At 39.7% G+C, this 27,628-nt stretch overlaps 1 protein-coding gene across 6 annotated transcripts in view; it reads left to right on the top strand.

The window, feature by feature from the left end:
• ncor1 (nuclear receptor corepressor 1) overlaps positions 1–27,628 on the top strand; it is a 77,363-nt gene that overhangs the window by 16,015 nt on the left and 33,720 nt on the right. For 4 of the 6 annotated variants that reach the window (XM_034233009.1, XM_034233008.1, XM_034233007.1 and 1 more), the window contains exons 9-19: positions 1,275–1,341; positions 3,853–4,025; positions 5,801–5,891; positions 6,135–6,313; positions 6,451–6,505; positions 6,942–7,049; positions 16,561–16,691; positions 17,667–17,962; positions 22,832–22,897; positions 25,082–25,218; positions 25,302–25,401. In XM_034233009.1, the coding sequence (XP_034088900.1) occupies positions 1,275–1,341; positions 3,853–4,025; positions 5,801–5,891; positions 6,135–6,313; positions 6,451–6,505; positions 6,942–7,049; positions 16,561–16,691; positions 17,667–17,962; positions 22,832–22,897; positions 25,082–25,218; positions 25,302–25,401 (1,403 nt within the window). Of the gene's footprint in view, positions 1–1,274; positions 1,342–3,852; positions 4,026–5,800; positions 5,892–6,134; positions 6,314–6,450; positions 6,506–6,941; positions 7,050–11,035; positions 11,353–16,560; positions 16,692–17,666; positions 17,963–22,831; positions 22,898–25,081; positions 25,219–25,301; positions 25,402–27,628 lie in introns of those variants that run through there. The other 2 variants (XM_034233006.1, XM_034233010.1) reach the window with 2 other exon arrangements.

Below are 27,628 nucleotides of genomic sequence, written 5' to 3'. Positions count from 1 at the left end.
ATAAATACCAATAAAGAAGATAAACAAATATTTTGGAGCGCATTTCCACAACCTACTAAACATATATAAATATGATAACTAATGTCACTCACAACCTGTAATGTTTAATTATACTGCTACACGCAGTACTCTTATTTTGGTAACCCCTTACCCGGAAACCGTAAGTAGCTAAGAGGCTCCGGTTTGACGGGTTTGACGAGGTTAGTGAAAGTTGACTGAACGCTAGAGACCGGAGAATAAAGACACGGCAACTAAAGCTTCCATTGTAACGTGTTTATATGGATTTATTAAACAGACCTGCAAGTCACAACACAACCTGGCCGAGAGGGCTTTTAGGGAGGGGGGGGGGTGCAGGATGTATAACGCAAGACAAATTGAGAGCATCAATGCGAAAGGGAATGCAGCAAAATAATCGTTTTTTTCGATTACGTTGTTTTCATAATCGTTGCAAGCCAAATTCGTAATCGAGATTAAAATACGATTAATTGCACAGCCCTAGTTCACAGTGTGTTGTAGCTGCAGCAGTGCAAAAAAAAACAGTGATGTCAATTATCCATTTGTAAATGTGTTGGAAAATAAATCAAGCTCAATCCGTTAAAGCACTTTCAGATGGAAAACTTGTACTACTTTTAGGGACTACTTTTCATTAAAGATTAATCAGGCAACTACCTCCTCAATTAGTCTGAAAATGTCCAGAACTTGTAAAAAAAAAAACATAACAATTCTTGTGAGCCAAAGTTTACATATTTAAACTGTCTGTCATTATTATTATTTTTAACTTGCAGTCTGAAACACAAAGACATTCAGTTTATTATCATAAGACAGAAACAGCAAATACTCCCATCTTGGAAGCTGGAACCAGTGTTTTTCTTTTGGCATTTTTGCTCAAGCTATTACTTAAAAAAACACTCATTCATCAAAGTTGTTGCAGATACATTTTCTGTATATTACTAGTTAATCGTGCACTTTTTGCAGCTTTTAATAGCAGCTTTAATATAGAGAATTTAGTCGGTCAAAGGAGATAAATCCATTCATAACTATTTTTAAGGTTTTATTACAATAGTACTATTAAAAAGAGTGGGTTTTTCTTCCTGGAAGTAAATTCCCAGACTTCCCTTTGTACTGACTGGAAGTTTTGTTGCTGGAGTATCTTGTGGGACAATACTATTTTTGTGTTAGCCAGCTTCATATGCTTTATGGTAAATACCCCAACCTTTTCTGGTAAACACAGTAATATCATATTTTTACTGATTTTAAGTGTTGTTCTCTTTTAGCAACCAAGTGATGAGGAAGAAGCTGATTCTGTTCTTTAAGAGGAGGAACCACGCTCGTAAACAGAGGGTAAGTGTCCCAAGCTATCAGATAAGCATTGTGGAAGTTCTATGTGTTTGTGTCGGGACTCTGGACTTTTTGTGTGAAAAGTGATTCGCGGGTGGTATTTTTTCAAACGCTTTTTTCCGGGTTCGGTTCTGGGTAAAACAAAGATGATGTGGGTCGGGTCGCAGGTGTTGCATAATAAATATATTAAAATAATAATAATTTAGTTTAATGTTTAAAATCCTCAGACCTCTCCCCCGCGGGACCGCGCATAATCATAACCTCTGCAGCGCATCAATCTGCTGCTGTGCGCGCCACATTCGAAATGGCTGAGGTGAAGCTCTCTAGCGGAGAATACAGCATTTTCAATAACACTTCCTCAAGAGCGAAATCCAACGTCTGGGAGGCTTTTGGTGTCATCCTAGATGGAGGAAATAACCAACATCCCAAAGACAAAATATGCAACTGCGTGTGTTAATAATTGCACGTTTTCACTGCTCATATATATGCGGGTTCGGGTCAGGTTGCGGATCTTGTGCCGTCGGGTCGGGTTGCCTAACTAATTGGCAATATGTGCGGGGGGCGGGTTCGGTATTGCACGTCGCAGGTGCGGGGCGGGAGCGGGTCTTGAAAATCAGACCCGTGCAGGACTCTGCTCTGGACACCAGACACATTAGAGGCTCCCCCATTTCCATAGTCGTGTTGTCACGCCATACCTGGTCGACTGTTTGCACTCTGCTGCCTTCAGCTGACCGGTCGCAATATTATTGGGATTGTTAAAGCTTTTGATAAGTGGTATCTTCCCTGTTTACTTAAGGCTATGTAATATTGACACACTAGACACACTATTACATTTGCAATTTTTGTATGCGTCACGCACCCGGAGAGAACCCTGCTTTTATACTGCTTGTCATCTTAAATGTACTTGTATATAATACAAATTTAAAAGAAACTCCTGTAATTACGAGGTGTCTGTGTAGTGTGACAAAAAATTAGGGCTGCAGTGAGAATGCTTTATAGTCTTAGAATCTGCAGCTCTGTGAGGATGTACTTGAACTAAATGCTTTTTTGCGAGCATTAGCTAATTAACCCTAAAAACAATAACAGCTAAGAGTGATGGGAGTGTTATTAACTTTGCAGATTTTTGGTATTAGACAAAAGTGTTAGACAATTAAAAGTTTGATGTGATAATAACATTTAAGGGACCACCAAAGTAATTTCAAGACATTTTAATTAAACCACCAGCCACTACAGGCGGCTATTCTCTGAGGACCATGGAGGACTACAAAAGTTCATGGCACTCAAGTTGTTGACATATTTCAGTCTTAAGTAGAGTGGTGAACCGACTGACCCCATTTGCCATCCTGCTTTTAGCATGGCTTATAGAAATAATGCCTTGATGTATTTGTACTACAGGAAATGCCTTGGTTTCCCCTGTTTGTTGAAAAGTATTGTGCGGGCCAAGAAGTGCTTTTGTTGCCAGTATAACAATAAATATGGTCACATTGAATAACAGAGAAATACGCCAGCCAATCGACTGTCCCTCTGGCTTTTTTCTTACTATCCAGCAAATTTAAATATTTCAGAATCACCCCATGTTGAAACAACAACAGGGCTTTTTTTGGTATTGCAATGGCTTAGTGCAACCTACCTTTCTTTGCCCTGTCGGAAACGGACCCTTTGGTCTCTGAACAATGGCAGAGTGCAAATGGCTAAGTGCCAAGAGGAAGGTGAATTGTTGGTCCCCTGCTGCAGAGAGTGGATACAAAGCTGTATTGTCCTCCCAATAAAAGAATCTTTCCACATCTTCACTTAATATGTGAACCCTTCCACCCCTTCACCTCATGGCTTAGTGCTCATTGAAACACCAATTTAAACAAGCACTTGAAAACTATTTGTCAACAGAAAAGCTGCTTCGGAAAAAAGCTGTGCCTTAGTCAGGAGGCTGAGTTAGGCAGTTATTTAAAAGATTAACATACAACATCACAGCTGCCATGTGCAGTTGGTCTGCATAATTACCAGGTTAAAACAGATTGAATAGACATGCAAAAAAAACTGTCAAATCTAAACATTTTCAGTTTTTCAAAGTTGCAAAAGAAGCTTCAAACAATTTAGTACAGCTCCGAAGTGTTTCATCTACTGTACCTTCAACAAACTGAGCACTATCTATTGCTTCAATATAAACCTGAGAATCCATATACCATATTACAAATTGCATGTACTGTAATTTAGAATCAGTTGTATTCACTCAGGGAAATCTATTTGAAAGGTTTTTCTCAAAAAAGCCTTTATTTTTAAGTAAGTCTCTAAGGAGGTCAACCTTATAGGACTGAAATATCTCAATACCCTTTTAATCCGCATTACAGTCGGTGGTTTAAAAGAACAGTGTACATGCAGATTTTATTTATATATTTTATACAAAAAGGTTCTTTTTGGCTCATTGTTTGGCAGGAAGACATTTTGGCTCTTACTATAGTGATAGAGGCCAGGAACCCACTCCTGATATCCCATTGGTTTCCCACACTGTGCTCACAGGAACAGAAGATCTGCCAGCGCTACGACCAGCTGATGGAGGCGTGGGAGAAGAAGGTTGATCGAATGGAGAATAACCCCAGACGCAAAGCCAAGGACGGCAGAACACGGGAGTATTACGAAAGGCAATTCCCCGAGATCCGCAAGCAGAGAGAGCAGCAGGAGCGATTCCAGAGGTAAACCGGTTTACCTGTGAACCGTCCACATAGAGACATTATACCCCTGTTTTTGTTTCTGTTAATATTGGTTCTTGGTTCAGAAGCTCACAAATCTCGCCTTTTTCTACTCCTTTCTCCTTTGCATATTGGTTGATTTACATCAACACAATAAAACAAATTTCAGGCGGCATTTTAGGATTATTTTCATTATCGACCATTCATAACCTGACACGAAAAAAATTACATTTAAAGGGGACCTATCATGCAAAATTCCCCTTTTGATGTCTTTTATACATAAATGTGTGTCCCCGGCGTGTCAGGGAACTCACAAAGTGTCAGAAAATAAAACCCTCTCTCTTTTCCTCCATGCACAAATCTCTGAAAAACGGGGCTACGTATTTTACGTCATACCGGATGGCACCCACAGAATCAATGCCCGACGTGTTTTGGACTTAATATGGCCTTTGTTTACATTAGCAAGCATCGCTAACACTCAGAGCTAACCAGTACTGGAGAGAGCGCATGTGTGAAGAAGCAGGAAATAAAAAGGAACTCACCTTGTGGTAAACCAGCAAGAGAGAGAGCCGTTGAGCTCCATAATGTTTCAGAAATAATCCTTGATGTGGTTTTGGCATTTCATCACCGCAGCATTCATTTTAGACAGTATCTGCCGGGTCCCGCATGAGAAGGCATAAGCTCTGCCCCCTCTTTTTCTTTTTTTTCAAAGCTTTATACCCCGAATCAGCACTTTAGTAACAGGAAGTGAAATAGAGGGATATGAGGCATGGCTAGAATGGGTGATCTGTTTGGTATTTTGAGCAAAACACTTCATAGACATGTTTTTTTATACATTTTTATATATATCTGAGACCTATGCTATTGCCTAAATATTGCATGATAGGTGACCTTTAAATCTAGAAACAAATTGCAAAACCCTAATAAAAGTAGTTTGTTATCACAAGAGAAATATTTAGATTTTACGAGCTGCAACCAGTCATTTTCTTCTGGCAATTTTGCCTCGGATATTACTAAAATTATGATTAAGAAAATCATCAAAACTGATACATTTTCAGAGTAATTGTTTTAGCTTTTATACAGACACGTTAGCTGATCGAAGGAGGGTCTTATTGCCCAGCACTGTTTCTGTTTAATACTGGTAACAGAGTGGATGTTTCACTCTTGAAGTAGACATCCTGACATCAAATTGCACAGCATCAAAGGACTGAAGTAAACTCAGTTATTATAAACCTGAAGGATCTACTGAGTGTGAGGACGTGGTCAAAGACGGAGACTGTAGAGTGAAACCATTTTTACTCTAGAAATCTTTTGATGCATAGATCATTTTGATTTGTCCTGTAGCTGAGCCGTGACACTGAAATGGTCTCTTCCATTATTTAAGATGTCTGTTCATCTAGCATCTAAATACAGGGCACAAGGTGGTGTGCAGTGGCCTATTTTGTGCAGAGACGCTGGTCGCCTAGGTGCCTCTGGGAAGGGTGGGAGACGGGGTCAAGGTCCAGCGGAAATGTTCCAAGTAAATAGTTTGCATGTCAGCACTTAAAGCGTGCATAAGGAAGTCGTTAATTACTTGTTCAAGAGACTCTTATGTATTAATAATGTGTACTTGATTCTGTTTGTTGAAAACGTTTTAAAGTTCCAAAGCTTACTCATGTCGCTTTTGTCACGGAAACTGGGAAATCACATTTCCTCTTTAAAGGAAAATAATGGGAGGCTACTGTTAAGTCTTGGCACATCATACAAATGTAACATTTGTTTGTCTCTGTTTCCTGCAGGGTTGGACAAAGAGGAACAGGCCTTTCTGCGACAATCGCAAGAAGCGAGCATGAGATTTCTGAAATCATAGATGGCCTTTCTGAGCAGGAGGTGGGTATTATCTGGAGAGCCTTTATTACATATATTACAGTGTAAATGTACAACAGCATGGCTGGATGACAACAGCCTAAATAGAAGTGTCACAGTTTGTGTCTGTTAAGAGGGAGAGTTCTCTGCAGCGTTTCACTTGCATCATCTGGAATCCATTTCATTCAAACAAGTCACAGAGGCAGAAAGGCGGTTAACTAAATAAGGGAGACTATTGGAGTGACTATCTGTGTCCGTGCTCCACAGAACAACGAGAAACAGATGAGACAGATGTCAGTCATCCCTCCCATGATGTACGACACTGAGCAGAGGAGAGTGAGGTTCATCAACATGAACGGCCTGATGGATGACCCTATGAAGGTGTACAAAGCCCGGCAGTTTATGAATGTTTGGACCGAACATGAGAAGGAGATCTTTAAGGAGAAGTGAGTTGTGTTTTACTTTTTTGTGGCACAGGATGTCTGCAGTGTGGATATTGTGTACAGGCTCTAATGCCACCTCGGCCTTGCACTAATATATTTTTGGATTTGGCACATGAGTAATGACTGGCATCTCTTTCTAGGTTTGTCCAACACCCAAAGAACTTTGGCCTAATTGCCTCTTATCTGGAGAGAAAGGTAAGCTTGAGATCCTGTGTATTGCAGAATTTAATGTTATCTATATTTCACTCTTTGGGTTTTAAGACTATAAACTACTTTCCATACTAAATTAGATTGAATCCAACAGGCTGTAATGCATATTTAAGTAGTGAAAATAAATATTCATACACTTAACACTACTTTCAACATTATTTTTCACCCTTTGGTCATTGGTCCAGATTTTAGCCTTTTTAAATATGGGTATTTCTTTTTTTCCTGTGTTTTATAGTATTTAAAAAAAATGTCTTTAAGGTTTTGGATATTTAGTAAGAAACTGGCTTGACTATTTTCTGACATTGTGTGGCCCACTTGATTTATCTATAAAAGAATGGATGGGTTAATTATCACTCTAGTTAACAGTAAGTTCCATCCAGTTTCACTGCATATGATCAAAATATTCCTTTTCCTATTTCAGTGTGTTGCCGACTGTGTCCTTTACTACTACTTGACCAAGAAGAACCACAACTACAAGACGCTGGTGAGGCGGAACTATGGCAGACGGAGAGGACGCAACCAGGTAAATGTGAGACATCACTAAATATCTATTTTAAGTGTTTTCCAAACCATATAGAGCAAACGATAGATTTCCATGGGGCTGCAATGGAAACAGATGTCATGTGGCCGTGGATGTGATAGTCATGTTTAATCACAGCATTGGGTTTGTGTGACTTTGCCACACCTGTTCCACGTCTCCTTGGCTTACTGAAAGCTTCTAGTTAATGACAGATCTATGTCTACCACATGTATCACATATGTGCCCCACCTCTTTATGGAAACAAGTGCTTTGGATTTTCCCCCTACATTACTGTCATTATTTATGGGGGAGGGGTTGAACCAGGAAGCAGCATTTGCACAACTTTCCTTTTCTTTATTTATAAGCAAGCAACCCTGGGACTATGTGATGCAGCTACAGTTTGACTCACTTGTTTGTCCAAAAGATACACAAACATTATCTGTGAAAAGTAGAATATAGGAACAGTGAAATATAGAATAAATATAACATTTAGCTATAAAAATAGGAGTTTGAAATAGGAGGAAACTGATGCTGTCGCTCTAAATGATCATTTGGCAAAGTCTGGTGTTGAAAAAATATTTCTGTACAGTTAGAGTTTTAAATATACTTAAATGGACAGGCTATAGTGAGAATAAACCAGCAGTAAAGCTGATTATTTCCTCCACCTAATCAGCAGATGAATCGATAATGAAAATAATTGTTAGTTGCAGCCCTGTTTCAAAACCATTATAAACACACTTGCATGCATAGACACACACAATATACTCAGCTGTAATGTACTGTGTTAAGCTCCTTTAAGCACAGTATTAGCATATATTCAACACACACTGTGGCGCCAAGAGGTCAGACAGGACGAGGGTAACATGCAGAACACAGGGAATCTTGGGACCCATTAGGTATGTGTACTATTATAATATATAATGTATAAGAAGCTGGATTCATTTCAGACACAACCAACTGTCCAATCCTATTGCTTATTCTGCTGCACGTGGCGCCATAAAGATTGATATGTCCCAGTATAAAGTATAGAGACAAACTGACCTCACTGAAATGACTGTCAAATCTGGAATGTGAACTTTGTAGATGCCAAAGTGAGACCTATAAAATGACAGCTGTGGAGATATTTCATTGTACTCAGATTGTTTAAAGGGCTTTATATAATCGTAGTCTTGCACTAAAATCCAGCAAAAATGAAGGGGCACCATCTTGCAAAACACTCTTGGCAGACATTAAATATTGATTTGACTCATTCTGTTGGATGTTTTCCTCTTTCCTGTCTCTTCCTCACTTCACCAACCCATAGTCCTTGTACAGGACATTCTGTCTCTGCGTCGGGTACATCAGCTGTGTGACACAGTGGATCGGTTGTGTCTTTAATGTGAGGGGGTCGAGGGCGCGTGAGTTCATGATTACATCTGGAACGTAAAGATGGTGACTGGTACTATTTCTTCATGGATGATTCACTCACCATATGTTTAGCCTTTCACTTTTTGCACCATTCATAGTATGCACCCACTGGCATTTAAGAGACATTTCTGTGACAGAGTGCCAAGTGTGGAAAAAGGTATTTCTGTGCATTCATACTCAGCCAGGATAACATTACACAAGGGCACTTTGTTGTTGTTGTTGTTGTTGTTGTTGTTGTTGTTATTGTTGTTGTCCCGTCATGTTTGAGAAGTACTCTGGGCTTTGTTTGAGTGACGGTAGGGTGCACATACATTTTCTCTCTTGGATGTTCTACTGACTGACAGGCACTTGGTTTCTGTGGGATAATCAGAGATGGGATTGTTGGTCCAGCACTTGTTCGGATCAGACTTTTGAACATTGGTGAATATTCATTTGTAGATGTTAACACAGGATCCAGTATCAGCATCTCTAGTGGACTGCTTAAAACATCAATAGACTACTTTTAAACCCCCCACCATAGCATTTACAAGTGCAATTATACTTTGCGCTACTGTTGCAAAGACAATTAGATCCAAGGGACATATTTAGCCATTTATTCATACCAACATGGAAAAAACTAAATGAACTCAAATAAATTACAATTATCCCAATACTGCAATGAGAAATCTGTCGCAGAATCTTCTGACTCTTATATAAACAGCACTGGGGCCCTCTCTTTCCCAACCACTGAGCTTTATACATGTGAATGTGCGATAACATTGCCAACATGCAAAAATGATATGATGTAAATTGTTTTTACTGGTTGAATTTGAACTAAGTACATTTGATCAAGTACTGTACATGTACTTAAGTTTAAGTATCGACACGCATATGGCATGCCGATTTAGCTTTTATTCATTTCTGGAGGATATCAAAAAATCAATTCTTACTAGTAAGAATGCAAATTATTGATATACATTTTTTAATTTTAACTAGTTAGAATGCAAATTCAATTGTAACTAGTTGTAATGTGTATTTCTGATATCAGAAATGCGATTTTAACTAGTCGAAATGCCAATTGTTATCAAAAAAAGGATTTTGAACTAGTTCAAATTGTATTTCTGATGTCAACAATTGAATTACTGATATCAGAAATTGGCATTTAAACTAGTTCAAATTCCAACTCCCATTGAAATGAATGAGAACAATGATGCAAATCGCATTTCTGATATCAAGAATTTGCATTCTAACTAGTTAAAATTCAATTTTTGATATCAGAAATAAACATTATTACTAGTAAGAATTACATTTTTGATATCAGAAATAAACATTATTACTAGTAAGAATTACATTTTTGATATCAAGAATTTGCATTCTTACTAGTAAGAATAGTTATTTTGATATCCTCCAGAAATGAATAAAAGCTCAATCGGCACGCATACATAAATAACATGTGTTTACATTACTTATTCAATAGTTTGTACACAAAGTAAAACTAAATGAGCTCAGCATTAAAAAAATTACAACTATAAATAACTGTTGTATATATTTTTAAGTCATAAAACAGGATCATTTACTTTGTCTTTACTTTTACTTCATAATGTAATAAGCCAAATTGAAGCAACTGTAGGATTTAGTGCCAGCTACTTCCACTGAAAATATTTCTTAACAATAAACGGGTCATGCTGGTTTTGTCTTGTCATGTATGTCCGTGTCAGTGTTTCATAATCATTAAATGCGGTTCCTACAATGTTGTAGTTTTGAAACACAAGTTGGTTTAAGATGGTGTCTATTATTTGGTGTCTTATTTGGTGTCTTTTCTGGTTATTACCCGTCCCCTTGTGTGTTATGAAGGTTTTTATGCATGTAAACGGTCTGTAAAGTCACAAACCCTCAAAGTACACCCTTTAGCGAGTAAAACTCTAACACAGAAAATACCTGTCTATGCTGCCCCAGAACGCCTCGTAGGAGATTTCTCATTTTCCATTGTTTACTTCCTGGGTTCTGTGACGTGTGAACAACAAGTCGTTTAGGATAGAGAGTGAACACCTGGTGAATATACATACTATACAGAGATGCTGTATGAGAAACCAATGTGAGTTTGGAAAATTGCACAATTTAAATCTATTCTAGTAGACCTCAACAATGGAAATATGATCAGTAGAAATGGCCATGACATGGGACCTTTAAGATTCAAGTCAGTTGCTTAAGTGGCTCTAGTGCTTTTTCCAAAACATCTTGTGGTTGTGGAGAATGTAAGTTTTTTTCTTTTTCTCTTTGCCTTAATGCACGTCAGGATGTTGTGGATTTGAAGCTACTGGTGTGATTTAACAAAAGCAGTGAGTGGAGTGAGTCATTAGAGGGGGGAAGGAAGAGGACGGAGTGAGAGAAAGAGCAGTGGAATGTAGGGCGAGCGAAAAAAACAAAAACCTGAGCGAGACAGAGTCAGCGCTGGCAGTTTATCCGCTGAGTGTGTGCTGTGTGTTTCCATTTCCTCTTTCTTCTGTTCCTCGGAGAGAGAGAGCGAGATAAAAAGCCACCCCTCTCTGAAATAGCTGAGTTGGTACAGCCCAGCCATCTGACAGGCCTAGAAACTCAGTGTGCTGCTGTGAGTGCCAATCAAAGAAGAGCGCTCGGTAGGGAATAGGGATTACCTCGAGTGACCCTGCATAGATTAGTGCGTGCATGTGAGATGGACAATTCTTTGGGCGGTTTAAACGGCCCGATGACACGCTTTCCCGGAATATGTGCGGCAATGCCGTGGCCCGGCAGCCCTTCTAAGGAGCTCTGCTATGGTGCTGTCCTGCCCCTCTACTGCTACCGTTACCTCCGCTATGGAAGCACTGGAGGCTAAAACTCACATTTACAACAGCCGTAAACTGTAGGAGAGCGAAAGGGATTTTATGACCAGCAAATGAGCTTGCAGGTAGGTCACTGGCTTTGAAAGCACTGTGTTTGCTTTTGAGTTTATACCAATCTGACTCGGTTTGTATCTGCTTGTTCTGTAACATTTTGGTCCGTGTCGTATTTTTTATACTGCTCTGTTGCTCAGGCAGTTTGCTTCTTCCTATTTACTTGCGGCATGTAGGCAGTCAAACTCGAGCTATTTTAGGGTAGTTTTTTTTCTAGGGCACGTGCAGTCATGGTTTTTTATTTAACAGTCAATCCAAGCCTGTGTGAAATGCATGTATTAATGCTATGTTGTAGGCACTTTTATAAGGAGAAATTGTTGGAATGACTTTTTAATGGGATATTTTGTTTTAAGTGTATAAGGCTGCAGTGAGGCTGGCAGCTTTGTAACGTGCCTTGAGCACATGGGAATCCTCCATATCAGCAGAATCTTAAACTGGATCTCTACTCCGAATTCATATTCTCACTCTGCTTGTGAACATAAAAGTAATAGACAGCAGTAAATAGGAGTACAGTACACACTCTTGTGGATACCTGCACATGCTACGCCCCCACTGTCTTGGCTTCTACCACTTGATTGGCTGATATTAAAAGTAGAAGTTGCATCTTGACTAGATGGCAGCTGACAGTGAGATCTTTAAGATTTCCATTCAGGAAACTTTAACCAATTATTTGTTATTTATGCAGCTTTGCTAGTGTTAATAGATTGTTTATGACAAGCTGCAGTTCAGTGTGGCATTTTATGATCTTATATGAATAATTCATATTGAATGTTTATCATGGGGTAATATTAATTTACGGTTCAATCATTCAGTGATTGTTGAATATAAACTTATACTCAAGAAAAAAACAAAAAAGGATTACTTTTTTTAGTTTATTGGGCAGCTTAGCATCATAATGTGGCAGGAATGTAGTAATTCTTTTTTTTTTTTTGCACCATGATCCTGTTTAGCCAGTTTTTAGAGCTGTGGCAGTTATCAGAGTTGTCTATTTACAAATTGATTTATTTTCGATTTAGATGTATTGCTAAGCTCTAAAACAAACATTATAAATGCAGAGCAATGAAACAATAAATTAATTGAAATAAATTAATTGATTGTCTGTTAATCAGCCATGTTAGCAGAAACAAATGTGAAACAGAGAGTGTGTACTGCGGAGGAGGCCAGAGCACGAACTGCAGCTTTTATTGCTGCAAAAAAATGTAGTTTATCTACACAGATCCTTTTTAAATTAGTTCTGACCTACAACCAAAAAGAAAACAGCTACATGCCATTTTTGTTGTTTAACTTGCTAATACAACACATTCCCTTCAAAGATGTGTTTGTGGTAACATGACAGAATGCCAGATAAACAGAATACCAGTGTTGGAAATGTAACTGAGATAATAGTCCTGTTCTGGTTGACAAAGTAAAGCCTAATCTATCCATCTCCAATGTTGTTTTAAAATATATTTTTAAATGTTATGTATATACAGCGTCAAATATACAAGGTAGCAAAATGACCTGCACATTTCTGCTGTTTTCTAAGGGCAAAATGCTCCTTGCAAGCTCCTATCGTAATTGCTTGGCAGTGAAGTTCATCAAGCAGTCAAGTAGTTTCATCAGTTTGTATCTGCACTCTTTATGAGAATGTTTTCTCTCTTGCTGAGCACCCAGTAACCAGGGTAACTGTGGCTAATGCTGATGTTTTTTTACCTTATTTTCTTTTGACGATAAATTGTTCCACCAAGATTGCTCTGATGTTTCCATCTGCTGGAGAGTGCATTATATCTCAAATGAAAGCAAGTTATTGACCCTGGCCGGGGTTGAATGCGACTGCTAAATGCATTTTTTTACCTGTCATTTTCCATTTTTTAGTCCCGTTACTAGAATGTGTCAAAAGATGTTCTGTTCTATGAATTGGAGTGAAATAAGTTATCCAATAGTAGTTTTTAAATGTCCTTTTCCTGCAGTTAAATAGCTTAAGCTAGAGTGAGAGATTCCTCCAGGGGCCTACGTTCTGTGGTAGGAAAGGGAAGCTTGACTTGTGGCTCTGACATTTCCTAAGTCAAACAGCACTGGTGAATCAGCGAAAGAGGGGAGAAATTAAAACTCTCAAAATATTTAAGCCAGGTCAGGAAAAGAGCCTTATTTAAAAACACTGAAGAACCACAGGGCCTCATTGACGTTTGGAGAACATCTATGTAGGGGCTCTTTACGCTGTGTGGGAGAAGAGGCAGGAATGCCACGACTCTCCGACCACCTCCAAAGCAAACACGAGCACTCGCTGACCCAACCAGAACAGAATCTCACTGAAAGAGATGTATGGGGGGAATAACTGATCTAAAATAGACTGCTCTGCAAAAAAAGTCTACAGTGCCGAAAATATGCTGCATGCAAGAAATGAGTCAAGAAGTCCCAATCCAAGATTGACATATTCCTCTCTGCATACATTAACCTGCAACCTGAGCTGTGGTTCTGCAGGGCTTCCCTTAAATAATCGAACAGTCCTTCTGCATCATCAAACCTTGCCGGAGAACCCTTTAAACCACATGATTCTGTGAATGCTCCTATTCTATTTTAGCATGCAATATATTCTAAACATGGGTTACCATCATGCTGTGCAACCGTCATACCACTAAAGAATATGTTTACAACATTACATCTAATTTTCCTGAAACATTTATCCAAAGTGACTTACATACTCTTCAATACCATAGACTACACGCCTACAGGAGCAATATGGGGTTAAGTATTTTGATCAAAGGACTGAACCTCTGATTGGTAGACGCCCATTTAACCCCTGAGCCACAGCCCCTCACCCTCTAATACTCTAATGATTTGTTGAGCATGCAATGTTCTAAATGTGGGTTAACTCACTTAGAGCTTGAAACTGTAGCATCATATTTAAAAATGTATTAGAGCAACAGATCAACATCAACAAGTAAATGTTAATTTAGCTTGAAGCAACCGATTTTGACAAACGTTTACCGATAAAATAATCCTTGAATCAAATGTTCAATTTTTGTCTGTAATCGATTGGAAGAACAAGAAAGAAAGGTTGTAATCCAAACAGTATAGTTAGGGTTAACTCGAAATGGTACCAAACACGTTTGCCTACAGCATCTCAAGAGACAGTAACGACATCATTAAACACTAACTGTAACTATATCAATTTGCAATATTATTGACAAAAAAGACAATACTGAAATGTATTTTTTTAAAGGTCGGGTAGGTAATTTTGGAGAAACCAGCTCGAGTGCGCTACATTTGAAAATACACAGCCGGAAAAATCTGCCACTTCCTTACAGAGCCCCTCCTCCAACACACACGAACGTGCACATGACCAATGAGGGCACGAGATAAATGTGTGCCCAGATGGAAGGCTGACAGGCAGGTAGGCCATCCAGTTATTTTAGCCGGGCCGGCTAAAATGATTGGTCGTGCTCTTTACAGTACTACAGCTTCCACAGATGACATTTTTGTATGGATTTTTTGTCAAAGCACTTCAGATATTCATTGCTATCGGGATGTTAAGAGCATTCCATGGAATATAACAACAAGTGTATCTCAAGCCGGTTTCTCAAACTTACCTTCCCCACCTTTAATTGAAAGCTTAACCAAAATCTCGATGTATTTATTTTGACAAATATGAAAAGACTAAATAATTTTTCCCAATGCAGAACTCTCGTTTCCTTCAATGCACACGGTGAGCTCAGTCAGGAGGACTTGCAGTAACTAGTTTACTATCTTAGCTAAGTTAACAACAACAGTGCATTGGAGAAAAATTACTTTCATTCATCTTGACTCGATGGACAAAATGAAGTTAACTTGTACTATAAAACTAGTAAGGACATTTGACACTAACTCAGACTAAATTAAAAAGGATCAGACAAAAATAAATAGCACCACATGCAGTTTTCTTTCCCACACTGTAGATTGGATTTTGCTGTTCATGTAGCTCCACTCCAAGAAGGCCAAATCCCTTTGATTATTAGCTGTCTTGGGCTAGAGCTGGCTAAAGCAGCCACTAATTCAAACCACCATGGCGGTCGCTTACTGCCCGCGTTTGTGAAGAGGCAAGCCTCTCTTTATCAGATTTTACTGTAAGATCTGGACTGTAGACTCCACGTGTGCAGAGCTACGGCCACAACCCTTTTTTAGTTTTGTTGTCCCACTGCCTTTCCTTTCTGCCTCAGCTTGTATCTTTTGCCTTTACCATTGAGCGGAGCACATTCCTTGGCCCCATCTGGTACCAGCATGGGATGTTTGGCTTGGCATAGCAGACTTGTTCCAGCACAGCCTATCATGGAAGAGGCAGGAGGAAGCTTTCGGTGGTTACCGCGCCAACAGTGATGATAAAGAATGCTGCCCTGTCCTTAATCTCTGTCAGATCAGTTTTAAAAATTCCGCTTTTGAAAAATGTTGACTCTCATGGCAGTTTTTATCTGGACTCAACCTCCAACCTGTTTTTACATTAAAATACAGATCTGTGTGAGAATATATATTTTTTGCATCTGTTGCAGCGTGATATATCAATCATGATGAGTGTCGTGATCAAGCCCTTTTCTCTCTTTGACAGATTGATTGAGACACAAGCCATAAGAACTGGCCTTACTCCACTCTTTTTAAATTAAGCAGATCAGCAAACAGTACCTGGAATATATGTTTTGATGTCACATAGTTTTTGTGATTCTATCAAAATGTGCCATGGCTTTAAACGTATCTTTACAGAATGTACGACTAGGCTTTTCTAGTCTAGAACTATTTATTTCATTAAAAAAATGAAAATTATATTTGCAGCTTGAAAGTCTAATTACCAGATGCTAAAGTACAAATCTGCCATTTACCGGACCTGGTCCATTTGCAGTCAAAATTGAATATTTAAGTAGACTTGTAAGGCCATATCTTATGTTTTACAATTGCATATGGTCCTCAGGGCTCACAAGGCCAATGTAGGCTCTGTTTTACCATCTGAAGATGTCTGTTTCTTGATAGTGTGTGGGAGTACTGGCCCAGGAAGTGTTTAATGAGTCAGAAGGGCAAAAAATAAGGTTGGGATCTCACAGTGAGATAGTATCATACGGGTGGAAGATAGATCTGATGATATCTAAATGAAAGCATTGATATCAGGACTGAAAAGTATTATCTCCTTTGCATTCTACATGTTGACCTTTTTTTCCAATAGCTTTTGTTTTATTCAAGAAGAAAGCCACTTACATATTTCTTTCGGCCTTTGTCTCCAGCAAATAACGCGTCCCTCACAAGAAGAAAAGTCAGACGAGAAAAACGAAGAGGAAAAATCTGAGAAATCCGAGAAAAAAGAGGACGAGGAAAAGAAGGACGAGGAAGAGAAAGATGAAAAGGAGGATTCTAGGTGAGTCTTGAATGATTGTTCGTCATAAAGGTACATGTATTCCATTGGGCCTGCAAGCATACAATGTGTTGAAGCACTAGCATAATATGGCCTCTTTAAGGGCTTAAATCCCCGCTAGACACAGTAGAACAACTAGAGAAAAATGTAGAAGTTAATGCAAATGAATGCTTTGTTGCATAATGTTATGGGAATATCCAGGATGTCAACATGGATAAAAAGCTAGTCTTGTGAATTTAATTTGTAATAACACCAGAACTTATTTGGCAATGACATTTCTATTACATTGTGCATTCCCTTCTTTTCCCGGCAAAGGCACCTCTTACAGTCAAACAAGTTGTATGGAGTTGATCCATTTCAATATAGCTTTCCTAATGCAATACTAATTCATGTAAAAAAAGGTTTGGTAAATCTAGGTTTCAGTTTGTGTACATCAACAATATTTTTCAACCCTTCAAACAAGAGACAAGACTGTACTGTGTGCTGCTTATGAAGCAATACTTCCTGTAACCTGTTGACATGAAAAGCACAAAGTCTGCTTCACATTCAGTATTAATGGCGCTGGAGGTGACTTTTATCATATCCTAAAATTCAATTTGATTATTGAGTTATAATCATGTGATAAACAGGATGCAAAATGTTTTATCGTCTCATCAAATTATGAATAAACATCAAAGACAGTGCAGTTATTGTAAGATCTCCCATCAAAAAACCCTTGATAAAGTGATGCATGTTCATGAGTTGTTCAGGGGACAGTAGTGTGTTTTGGCACATTTCTAAAACACGAGACAACTTGCTAACTTGTTAACAAGTCTGTCTGGCTTCGGGGTAGACATTTCAAATAAGCTTTTTTTGTATTTTCAGTCATGGAGAACAGATTACAGTAAGGGCCTGTAATTGCTGGGTCAAAACGGAACAGATATTTGCTGTACCAACAGTCTCCTAAGCTGTGTTTCCCCCCCCTTCCAAAAACCACAGGGACATTGGCAAGGACAAAGACAAGTGTGACGGTGGGGAGGACGAGGACGGAAAGGAGCAAAACACGCCGCGTGGCAGGAAGACTGCCAACAGCCAGGGCCGCCGTAAGGGAAGGATCACCACACGCTCCATGGCCAATGAGGCTGCATCTGTGGCGGCTGAGGAGGTACCTCCCCCCGCCCCCGAGCCTGCCCTGCCAGATCCTCCGCTGCTCCCCAAGCCGGATCCAATGCAGAAGTCACTGAAGGAGCCTGCAAAACCCCAGACTCCAGTAGCTTCCATGGATGCTAACAAAGGTAAATCCTCTTGGAGATGCTCTCTGGAGGTGGTTGAAAATGTTTTTATTTTTCAACAAATTGACACATTAGTGCCACAGAGGAAAGAAATAAAACCAACATTTCATCACAAAGTATGTAAAGAAAATAATGTGTTCGCTTCAGATTAGCGGTACCACCTAACCAAGCAGTAGCAGTAATGCTTTTACTTACATTTTTTGGGATTGTTTACCCTGGTTTAAGTTCTCCGTTCTAAAATCACAAATCCAGCCGAAGGGAAGTCTCTTGGCTGTACTCTATGCCAGGCAAGCCCATTCCGTGCAATCAGTGCCAGGCTTTCACAACGTAACAACAAAAATACTGCACAATCATTCAATTGCAGAATCCTCACTTCCTGCCTGACCAAATGTCGTTTTCCCCGGGATTTATATGAAATTGTTTTTTTACCAGTGCCCGATGCAGGACTCTTGCTGTCACTGGATGGTATGGTAGTAGAACATAAGTTAATAGTCTTAGCTTATTGTGTTATGTTTACATCGAATAGCAACAAGCCATGGATAGATCCTATACAAGGTTTAATGATATGTCAGAATAATGCTCTGCTTGTTTTGTCCCTCTTATAATGTTTACATTGATAAGCTGATAATAGCCTAAAAGTGTAGAGCAGTTTTCAGGCACTCATTGCAAAGTGCCAGACAGACTCTGTCCTGCCCTGCACTCAAGACACTGTATGTCCATCACCATGGCAATGTGCTGCTCTGTTGTCATGGCTCTGGGGCTCTTCCACCCTTGTTCAATTCTGTCACAAAGAAGATGCTAGCTCATATTTTCACAAATCCAATCCCCTGTGTGTTACGTTTATTGTTGCGTTAATCTGCATCGTTGATTACTGCTCTGTAAGTGTGCTTTGCTTCTCTGCCACCTGCTGTCTATTGAGCTCTACCTCTCAACAGTTAAGAGTTACGCAAGGTCTGTCCTAATAATGTGATTAATACGCATCTGCTGTTAGTGTTGCACGGTGTACCGATACTTGAAAGGTACCGCGATACCCTGCCGTTAAAAACGGTACGATTCCTCCGTTTCATTAGTATCGGTACTTTAAGAATGACGGGGAAAAGTACTCCGGTGAGAAAGCGCCGTTTTAATAAGAGCCGTGTGTGTTCAGCGCTCTGCTTCCACTCCCTGCACTGCAGCCGTGCCTGCAGTCCCTCCCTCTCAAGCACGTTCTAAGTCCCTCCTATGGGCATAGATATGTCTCTTAATTATTTGTGTGAACATAAAAATAATTCGTGTATAAATATGTGAATAGTAAATGTAAAACAACATCCACAAATGCATTTAAAAGATTAGCAAACTCACAAATACATTTGCAAGTGTAAAACGGATCTGCAAATACGCTAAATATGTTCACAAATAAAAAAAGATCTGTGAATATCTCTTTAACATTTACACCTTTCGATCAGGCATTTGTGAATCCATTTTGTATTTGTGGACCAAAAATGCGCTTGCGGATCTCAAATCTCTGTTCACGGATCTCAAATCTCTGTTCACGGATCTCAAATCTCTGTTCACGGATCTCAAATCTCTGTTCACGGATCGTCTTTTTACACACACGGAATTTTGAGACATATTTTCCGCCGGTCTCGGCTAAAATCTACTCGTGTCACTCGGTTATTTTCGGAAACCACGTGATGGCCTGCTGATGACGACATTTCTGCATGATTTCAAAGTAAGAGCATGATGGTTTGTTTAATGCTCTGTTTTTGTATTATAATGAACAGCGGAACGTTGGATGCATTCTTCATCACCATCACCATCATCATCATGTTATAGTGATACAGTTAGTTTGTGTTATTGGTTCAATATAGCATATATCGAGCACTTTCGTTGATGTTGAAGTGCAGGCTATACGCCACTTTCGGGTCCCGGGGGAGCAGCTGGCAGTGAAACAGCCCAGATAAAACTATTTCTTCATTGTTTGTTGTGTATTCAGTCAAGCGGGTCGAAGTTACAAAGCACTTCACATCTTATTAATCGGCCTAATTTTACCTTACCAGTGCAGTAATAAAGTAATCTGTAGAAAAGCACCGTATTTAGGTCAGGGTTATGGTGATGAAGAATACATCCAACGTTCCGCTGTTCATTATAATACAAAAACAGAGCATTAAACAAACCATCATGCTCTTACTTTGAAATCATGCGGAAATGTCGTCATCAGCAGGCCATCACGTGGTTTCCGAAAATAACCGAGTGACACGAGTAGATTTTAGCCGAGACCGGCGGAAAATATGTCTCAAAATTCCGTGTGTGTAAAAAGACGATCCGCGAACAGAGATTTGAGATCCGTGAACAGAGATTTGAGATCCGCAAGCGCATTTTTGGTCCACAAATACAAAATGGATTCACAAATGCCTGATCGAAAGGTGTAAATGTTAAAGAGATATTCACAGATCTTTTTTTTTATTTGTGAACATATTTAGCGTATTTGCAGATCCGTTTTACACTTGCACATTTATTTGTGAGTTTGCTAATCTTTTAAATGCATTTGTGGATGTTGTTTTACATTTACTAATCACATATTTACACACAAATTATTTTTATGTTCACACAAATAATTATGAGACATATCTATGCCCATACCCTCCCCTCTCTCGTGCACGCGGCCACGCGCTTGCTGCCAGAGCATGTGAGAAAACGAGAAGCATGGCTGCAAGTGGGAGTGCAGCTGCCGCTGCGCCTCGGCTTGTTGACAAAAAAGACGCCAGAAGCGAAATTTGGAAGTATTTGAGCTGTATCTCTGACAGCGAGGGCAAGCCTACGGACACCACGAGGCCTGTCTGTGAGAAATGTTTTAGATCCCTGCAAACCAAGGGAGCCAACACATCAGACTTGGCTAAGCACCCCGCCGACCGGAATCCAGAGCTGTTTAAAGAATTGAAAGACAGACAGGTTAGCGAATGTGATAGATAACATAATTACATCATGCTCAAGCCCATGCCCTCAAATCTAAGTCAAACAAGTGTAATTTATTTTGTGACAAACGAACGTTTTCGTAGTTTGACGAGGCAATTAATGGCAATGATAACGGTCTAATATGGCTATATTTTTAGCTAACTTACCAATGTGGCTAACATCTGCAATATACATTTTGTCAATAATTATTTATATTACTGTACTATTACATGTTAATATAATATAAAAACAATTATATTTTATAAAACAAAAAAGTAGTTTGAGATGATGCTTAATTTTATTTAATACGAATTCTTGTCATTTATTTTGTTTATTGTTCTCATTGTTTAAAAGTTTGTGTTATGGTTCTGGTGTGAAATAAAGCACAATAATTACATTTAAGACTGTTTCCCTTTTTTTAAGAAAAGTATCGAAAAAGAATCGGAATCGCAATTCTTGACTTGGTATCGGGACAACACTAGTCTGCAGTGTGTCCTTCAATCCTCTCCACCGTTTGACCTTTCTGATACTCTGGACATATTATGGTTTATGCAGAACTGTAATCTCCCTGAGGGACTACATTGTGGATTTTGCATGTCTGTTTGCCTGCCCTGTAGTAACCCTTGTGATATATGCTGCTTCTTAGAAGTAAGTGGGCTAGGTGCTAAAGGGTAGCTATCTCTCAGAGTTATTCTGTTGAAATGATGCCATGCGAGTAGGGCTGTACCCGAATATTCGTTCGTTGGAGTACTATTCGGGTTTCAATTTCGTTATTCGGATATTGTTTTTTTTCGTTTTAAAAAAAAAAACTAAAATAAATTGAATTTATTGAAAACTCCAATATCAACGTAAGAGCTCGAATATTCGCTGCTGATTACTACCGAATATCCGGAGCCCGAATTATGGTATTCGGGACAGCCCTACATGCGAGTTCAGGAAGCTGCTGTTTCAGTGCGGGCAAATGGTGGGAGTTTGATCTTTTTAAAACTAGTGTGGGGGAAGTGGGGTGTGTCTTATTCGGTGAGTCAGTACATACATTATGTGGCCCCCACCACCATCAAAGTTGCCCATCCCTGCTCTAGGCTGTCTGTTTTCATAGCCACGAGATGAATGACCACCCTTGAGGGGCCTAGCATATCACGGGGAGAACATGTGAGTTTTGCCTCGGGGAAAAAGAAGTCTAGTGCAGTAGACATTTGTTTAACTAAGTGTAACAGACTGTGTGGCCAGGAGACCTTTAGAAGGAGACTTCTAAACACTGTGAAATGATCTCCTCGTCTTTTAGGGTGGGGGCGGGGGGCATTCAAGCCTAGTTGATGTCAAGGGTACATCTGCTGCTATATTAGTCCAAATGTTTACACAGTATTGGTAGATGCCACCGAGGAGTGGGCTAAAGTTCATTCAGCCCCCTCCATACTTACTCTGCACTTCTATGAATTTTGTAGGGGGGTTTGAAGCTGTGTTGCCAAGCCGAGGCTAGAAGGTGGAGTGTGTGTGTCCATGATGAGCATGGTCACAGTAGAGGGGTGGGAGGGCTCTGGGCTGGTTGTTCTTTCTTTCTATTTGTCTCCATCCAAGGCCATTTCCTAAAGAGGGAACCGTCCACCGTCTGGCGCTACATCAGCTGACCAGGCCCCTCCCCCTCATGGATTTGAGAGGAGGAGGGCTTGCTCGGAGCTGTTGGGAAGGGGAGAGACAGAGAGAGATAGGGAAGAAAGAGAGACGGTAGGAGAGTGAGCGTAAGAGAGGGAGCGGGGTCTCGGCAGCCCTTGAATGTAAACAGATTATTAGATTAGTGGCCATGAGAAGGAGACGGCTGAGAGAAGGACTGTCACTCTCTCTGTCTGTCTCCCCCCTCCCTCTCTTCTTGTCTCTCTATCTCTCTGTATTTCTGTCAGTGCTGATGGGGTTTTATCTTTTTTTCTCTCTGTGGTTTAGCTGGTGCAGGTGAAACCGGAGAAACTTCTCGCTGGACCGAGGAGGAGATGGAGGTCGCCAAAAAAGGTTGTGTTTCATTTTATTTTTCTCCCGCTTTACCTCTCAGTCGTCCTTATTTTTCTCTGTGTTACTGTTGCTCCTCTTCTTTTTGTGGTCTTTCTTCCCTCCACCCTCTTCCCCTCTGTCTTTTTTATTTTCCTTTTTCCGATTATCTGATGTGGCTTCGCCTTACATGAACTTCACACTAAAAGAAACTGGTGCTGTCAGACCACCATGAAGAGTTTTAGGGATTTCTCTTTTAGCTCCACTCTTCTGCCGGTTCCTTCAACCTTATCGATTAAAGCCCTCCATGAAGCAATAAAGCGTGACAGTTACAGCCTGCTCCAAACACCACTATCTATTATTCACATCCAAAGACTTTGTCAAGGAAGGCCTCTTGAAAAGTTACTTTGGTCTTGTAAATTCTTCAAAATGTTTGTTGCACTCTGTGCCTTGTGTCACACTGCACTGCTGCAGTCATTAGTCAGGTCATGTGCCATTCAAGACCTTTTGCTCCCCCATTTAGGTCGGCTTTGTTGTTATGCTGTTATGTATAAAGCCAAGAACCCATAGACTGGCGGAGTAAATAAAAGGATTCATGTGGATTTATTAGGACTCTCTTGGAGATTTGTTTTCTCTATATTTCTGCTGTGATCTCCTCAGGCATCGCGACCTGAGTGCTAGATGTGTCTGATTTAGGATTAATGTAGCCTAAAGAGACCTCCGCTAGTCATATGACTAGAGGAGACATCATCACTGGTTGTGCAAGAGCAATTAATCTGCATTAAACTCTGTGTTTTTAAAAGATGATCACATCTGAGGACTAGCGGATAAATCAGAAATGTTAACAGAAAAAAGGAACATTTATTTTTTCATTAACATGCTAGTCAGATCCATAATCATCATATTCCATGTTACAAGCAGATGTTGTTGGAGAAGAAGTAGAAGATATTGGGGCACTTGCTCCATTTATATTTTTGGACAAAATAACTTATCACCTTACACTTATAATTAATATAAAACTAAAGAGCCAATAACGGTTCCCTTAAATATGACAGTAGAAATGAATGAATTAACTAAAACAGAAATGAAACATTATAAGCGTCACAAAAGTTACGATAATTGAAAATAAAGATGATAACATCTCCTCTTAAGGACTTTGTCAAGGATGTTTGAGCAACATGAATAGGTAGGTTGTTGCCATGGTTATGCTATAATACTGACATTATGTTTATTCCTGAATACCAGGAATGGAACAAATCAGCCATCTTTTCAGATCTGGCAGAATTAATGAAGTTAAATGATTTCACTTGATAATTAATCTGTCATTGTGACCAATGTAACTTTCAAGGTTTGTTGAGCAACCAAGTTTATCTTGAGTCAAATAACAGGGAGCGTCAAGGTCCCATAACTTGCAGGACTAGTTTCTTGTTGTGTGTGTTCTGTATGGTATGAATCAATTGGAAGCATTTGGGAGCCTTTTTTGCAAGAGTTTTATGCAGCTTAGATTTAATTGCTAAAGTGTTAAAAACTAAAAAGGTAATAAAATATATCTTATTTGTTTTGTCTAGGAAGTTTCATTATGTGCCATCACTAAGTGTATTTCTGTCTTGTTGTGTGCAAGTTTAAGTAACTCTAAATAAGAGTATTGACTCGGAACAGTCCAAATGCCCCCATTCCCGCATTTTACCGGAGCAGTAATGGGGCTTTGTGTTTCGCTCCGTGGTGATTTGTCAATCTGCCAGCATCTCTCATCTCAGTAGGCCTGGGGAGGGAGTGGAGGTCACAGGGGTTACAGGATTTAGAGAAGAGAAGCACTAATGTCAAAGGTAAATGGCAGCCTGGCAGAGCAGTTTCAAAGTTTAGCTGATTGACAGTGTTAATGGAAGACCAAAATCACACCATAGCAACAGACAAGTGTCATTTTGAATAGCAACCAAAGCGACTAACAATAAGTGCAAACAACCATGGGGAAACAAATTCAAACGGCAAGAATCTTGCAAGTACAATTGCTTTAAATAAGCCAAACTATTCTAAATATCACAACTTTTTTTGTGTTAGATTTTATTGGCCCAGGTGCAGTTGAAACGGTATTTAAAAAAATATATAATAAATATGCATTTAAGGAGATGTAATAAGATTATGACAAAGTAAAAAAATATATAGATATATTAAGTCCTCTTGTTAAATTGTCTCATTGTCTGCACCCAGGGCTAGTTGAACATGGGCGAAACTGGACCGCCATCGCCAAAATGGTGGGCACCAAAAGCGAGGCACAGTGCAAGAACTTCTATTTCAACTACAAGAGACGTCACAACCTGGACAACCTGCTCCAGCAGCATAAGCAGGTAGGCTATTGTTGCTTTCTGTTATGGCTAATCGCTGAGTGTTTGCAACAGTACTGATTTATTCAAAATGATCTGTTTCATAGGATACACGGCGGGCACGTGCCGATAGGTCTCAAGGTGAAGGTCTCGCTAATGCGTCACCCGATGATGAGGATGACGACGATAACGCCGATGACAGTGAAGGTCAGAGAAGCATATACTCGACATTAAACACACAGATACACACGATTCCCTCTGGGCTTTTCTTCTCAGGGGCTCCCTCGCTGAAGGATATACTGCAGGCTGATATGTTTCTGTATTACATGTTTGTCCTTGCTTATGAGTTGTGGAGATTTGCGCCTCAGATTACCAAGTGTTAAGTAAAGAGGGCGTGGAGAGAAGGAATGTCGCGATAAGTACAGTGCAAAGCTGGAAAGCCTGATCTAAAATGCCCTTTGAATCGTCATGTCATTCGCTTGATGGTGATGGTGCTTGCTCTCTGCTGACTGTAGTTTTAATGAGAGAGGGGAAAAAAGGATCAAATGGGGGGGAAAGCAAGAGGTGGAGATAAAAGATATCGACTAATTCGGAGTACATGGGCGCCTGTTGCATAACAATTCTTGGCTTTGAAGACTCAACAAAGCCTGCTCTTTGAACACAAAGTGCCGGTCCATTTGTTTGATCCTGCCTGGATCTCCAGAGGTCCTTATCTTTGCCGTGTGAAGGGGGGCACACTATGATAAACTTTGAGATGGCGTGCTCGATATAGAAAGCAATTATGATTCGGCCAAATGTATATTACAATTCTTTAAATCGACATGTTATTTTAACAGCATGTCCTTTTAGTGAGGCTCAGCAGACTCATTACATTACATTACATTGCATTTAGCTGACGCTTTTATCCAAAGCGACTTACAATAAGTACATTCGACCAGGAAGACACAACCTTGAAGAAAACAGAATCATATAAGTACATCAGGCTTCATAGAGCCAAACATTTCAAGTGCTACTCAACTGGCTTTAGGTAATCCAGTCCTTTATTAGTATAAAAGTGCTTCGTTAATAGTTCTATCGCTCGAAGTGGAGTCGAAAGAGATGAGTTTTCAGTTTGCGCCGGAAGATGTGCAAGCTATCTGCCGTCCTGATGTCAATGGGGAGCTCATTCCACCATCTTGGAGCCAGGACAGCAAACCCACGTGTTTTCGCCGATGGGAACTTGGGTCCCCCTCGCAGCGAGGGCGCAACGAGTCGTTTGGCTGATGCAGAGCGTAGTGCACGCGCTGGGGTGTACGGTTTAACCATGTCCTGGATGTAGGAAGGGCCAGATCCATTCGCAGCATGGTAAGCAAGTACCAGTGTCTTGAAGTGGATTCTAGCAGTTACCGGAAGCCAGTGAAGGCAGCGGAGGAGCGGAATGGTGTGGGAGAATTTAGGAAGGTTGAAGACCAGACGAGCAGCTGCATTCTGGATGAGCTGCAGAGGTCGGATGGCACATGCAGGTAGACCAGCCAGGAGGGAGTTGCAGTAGTCTAGGCGTGAGATGACGAGAGCCTGGACCAGAACCTGAGTCGCTTTCTGAGTCAGCTGAGGACGTATCTTCCTGATGTTGTAAAGACTCGTATGTAACTTAAACAGCCTCCATCTCACAAGATAGCAACAGCGACAGCGGGAGGTCACAAGGTTTTCTGTCATGTTTATTTGACTTTGTCTTCCTCCCATGGAAACCCAAACTGAACTTTAGAGGTCTCAGTGATGTGCAGTCTGTGGATCTCACATTATAAACAGCAGTGAGTTGGCGCACATAGAGCTAGAGGAATGAGTAAAGCTCATTGTAGACTTTTTTTATTAGGATGTTTAGTCGTACTGTGATTTTGGTTTGATATTCATAATCAGTGGTGGAATGTAACTTAGTACATTAACTAAAATACCATACTTTAATATTATTTTGACATACTTATACTTTACTTTGGTATTTCCATTATATGCTACTTTATACTTCGACTGCACTCGTTTCAGAGGCAATATTCTACTTTTTACTCCACTTTATATATATATATATATATATATATGTATACTTATCAATTGAATATTTTATAAAGTCTCTAAAATTGTCTCCACATTGACAAACTACACGATTAAAATGGTGTGTACATGTGATAAAACAGGATATTAGAACATCTTTAATAATACAATACTTTGAATGAGCCATTCTGCATAATGGGTACATTCACTTTTGATACTTTAAGTACATTTCAATCGTAGTACTTCTACACTTTATGTTACTTAAAGGGGCCATTGTACATTAGTAAGTATTATAAGACCATAGCATTCTTACTTTTACTCAAGTACAGTACTCATTCAATCAATCAATCAATCAATCAATGTTTATTTATATAGCCCAATATCACAAATGTTACATTTGTCTCAGTGG

This window comes from Gymnodraco acuticeps, unplaced genomic scaffold (genome assembly GCF_902827175.1).
Source record: "Gymnodraco acuticeps unplaced genomic scaffold, fGymAcu1.1, whole genome shotgun sequence".
Taxonomy (NCBI): domain Eukaryota; kingdom Metazoa; phylum Chordata; class Actinopteri; order Perciformes; family Bathydraconidae; genus Gymnodraco; species Gymnodraco acuticeps.
Note: the sequence above shows the minus strand (reverse complement) of the source record. Positions and strands in the feature narration are given on the sequence as shown.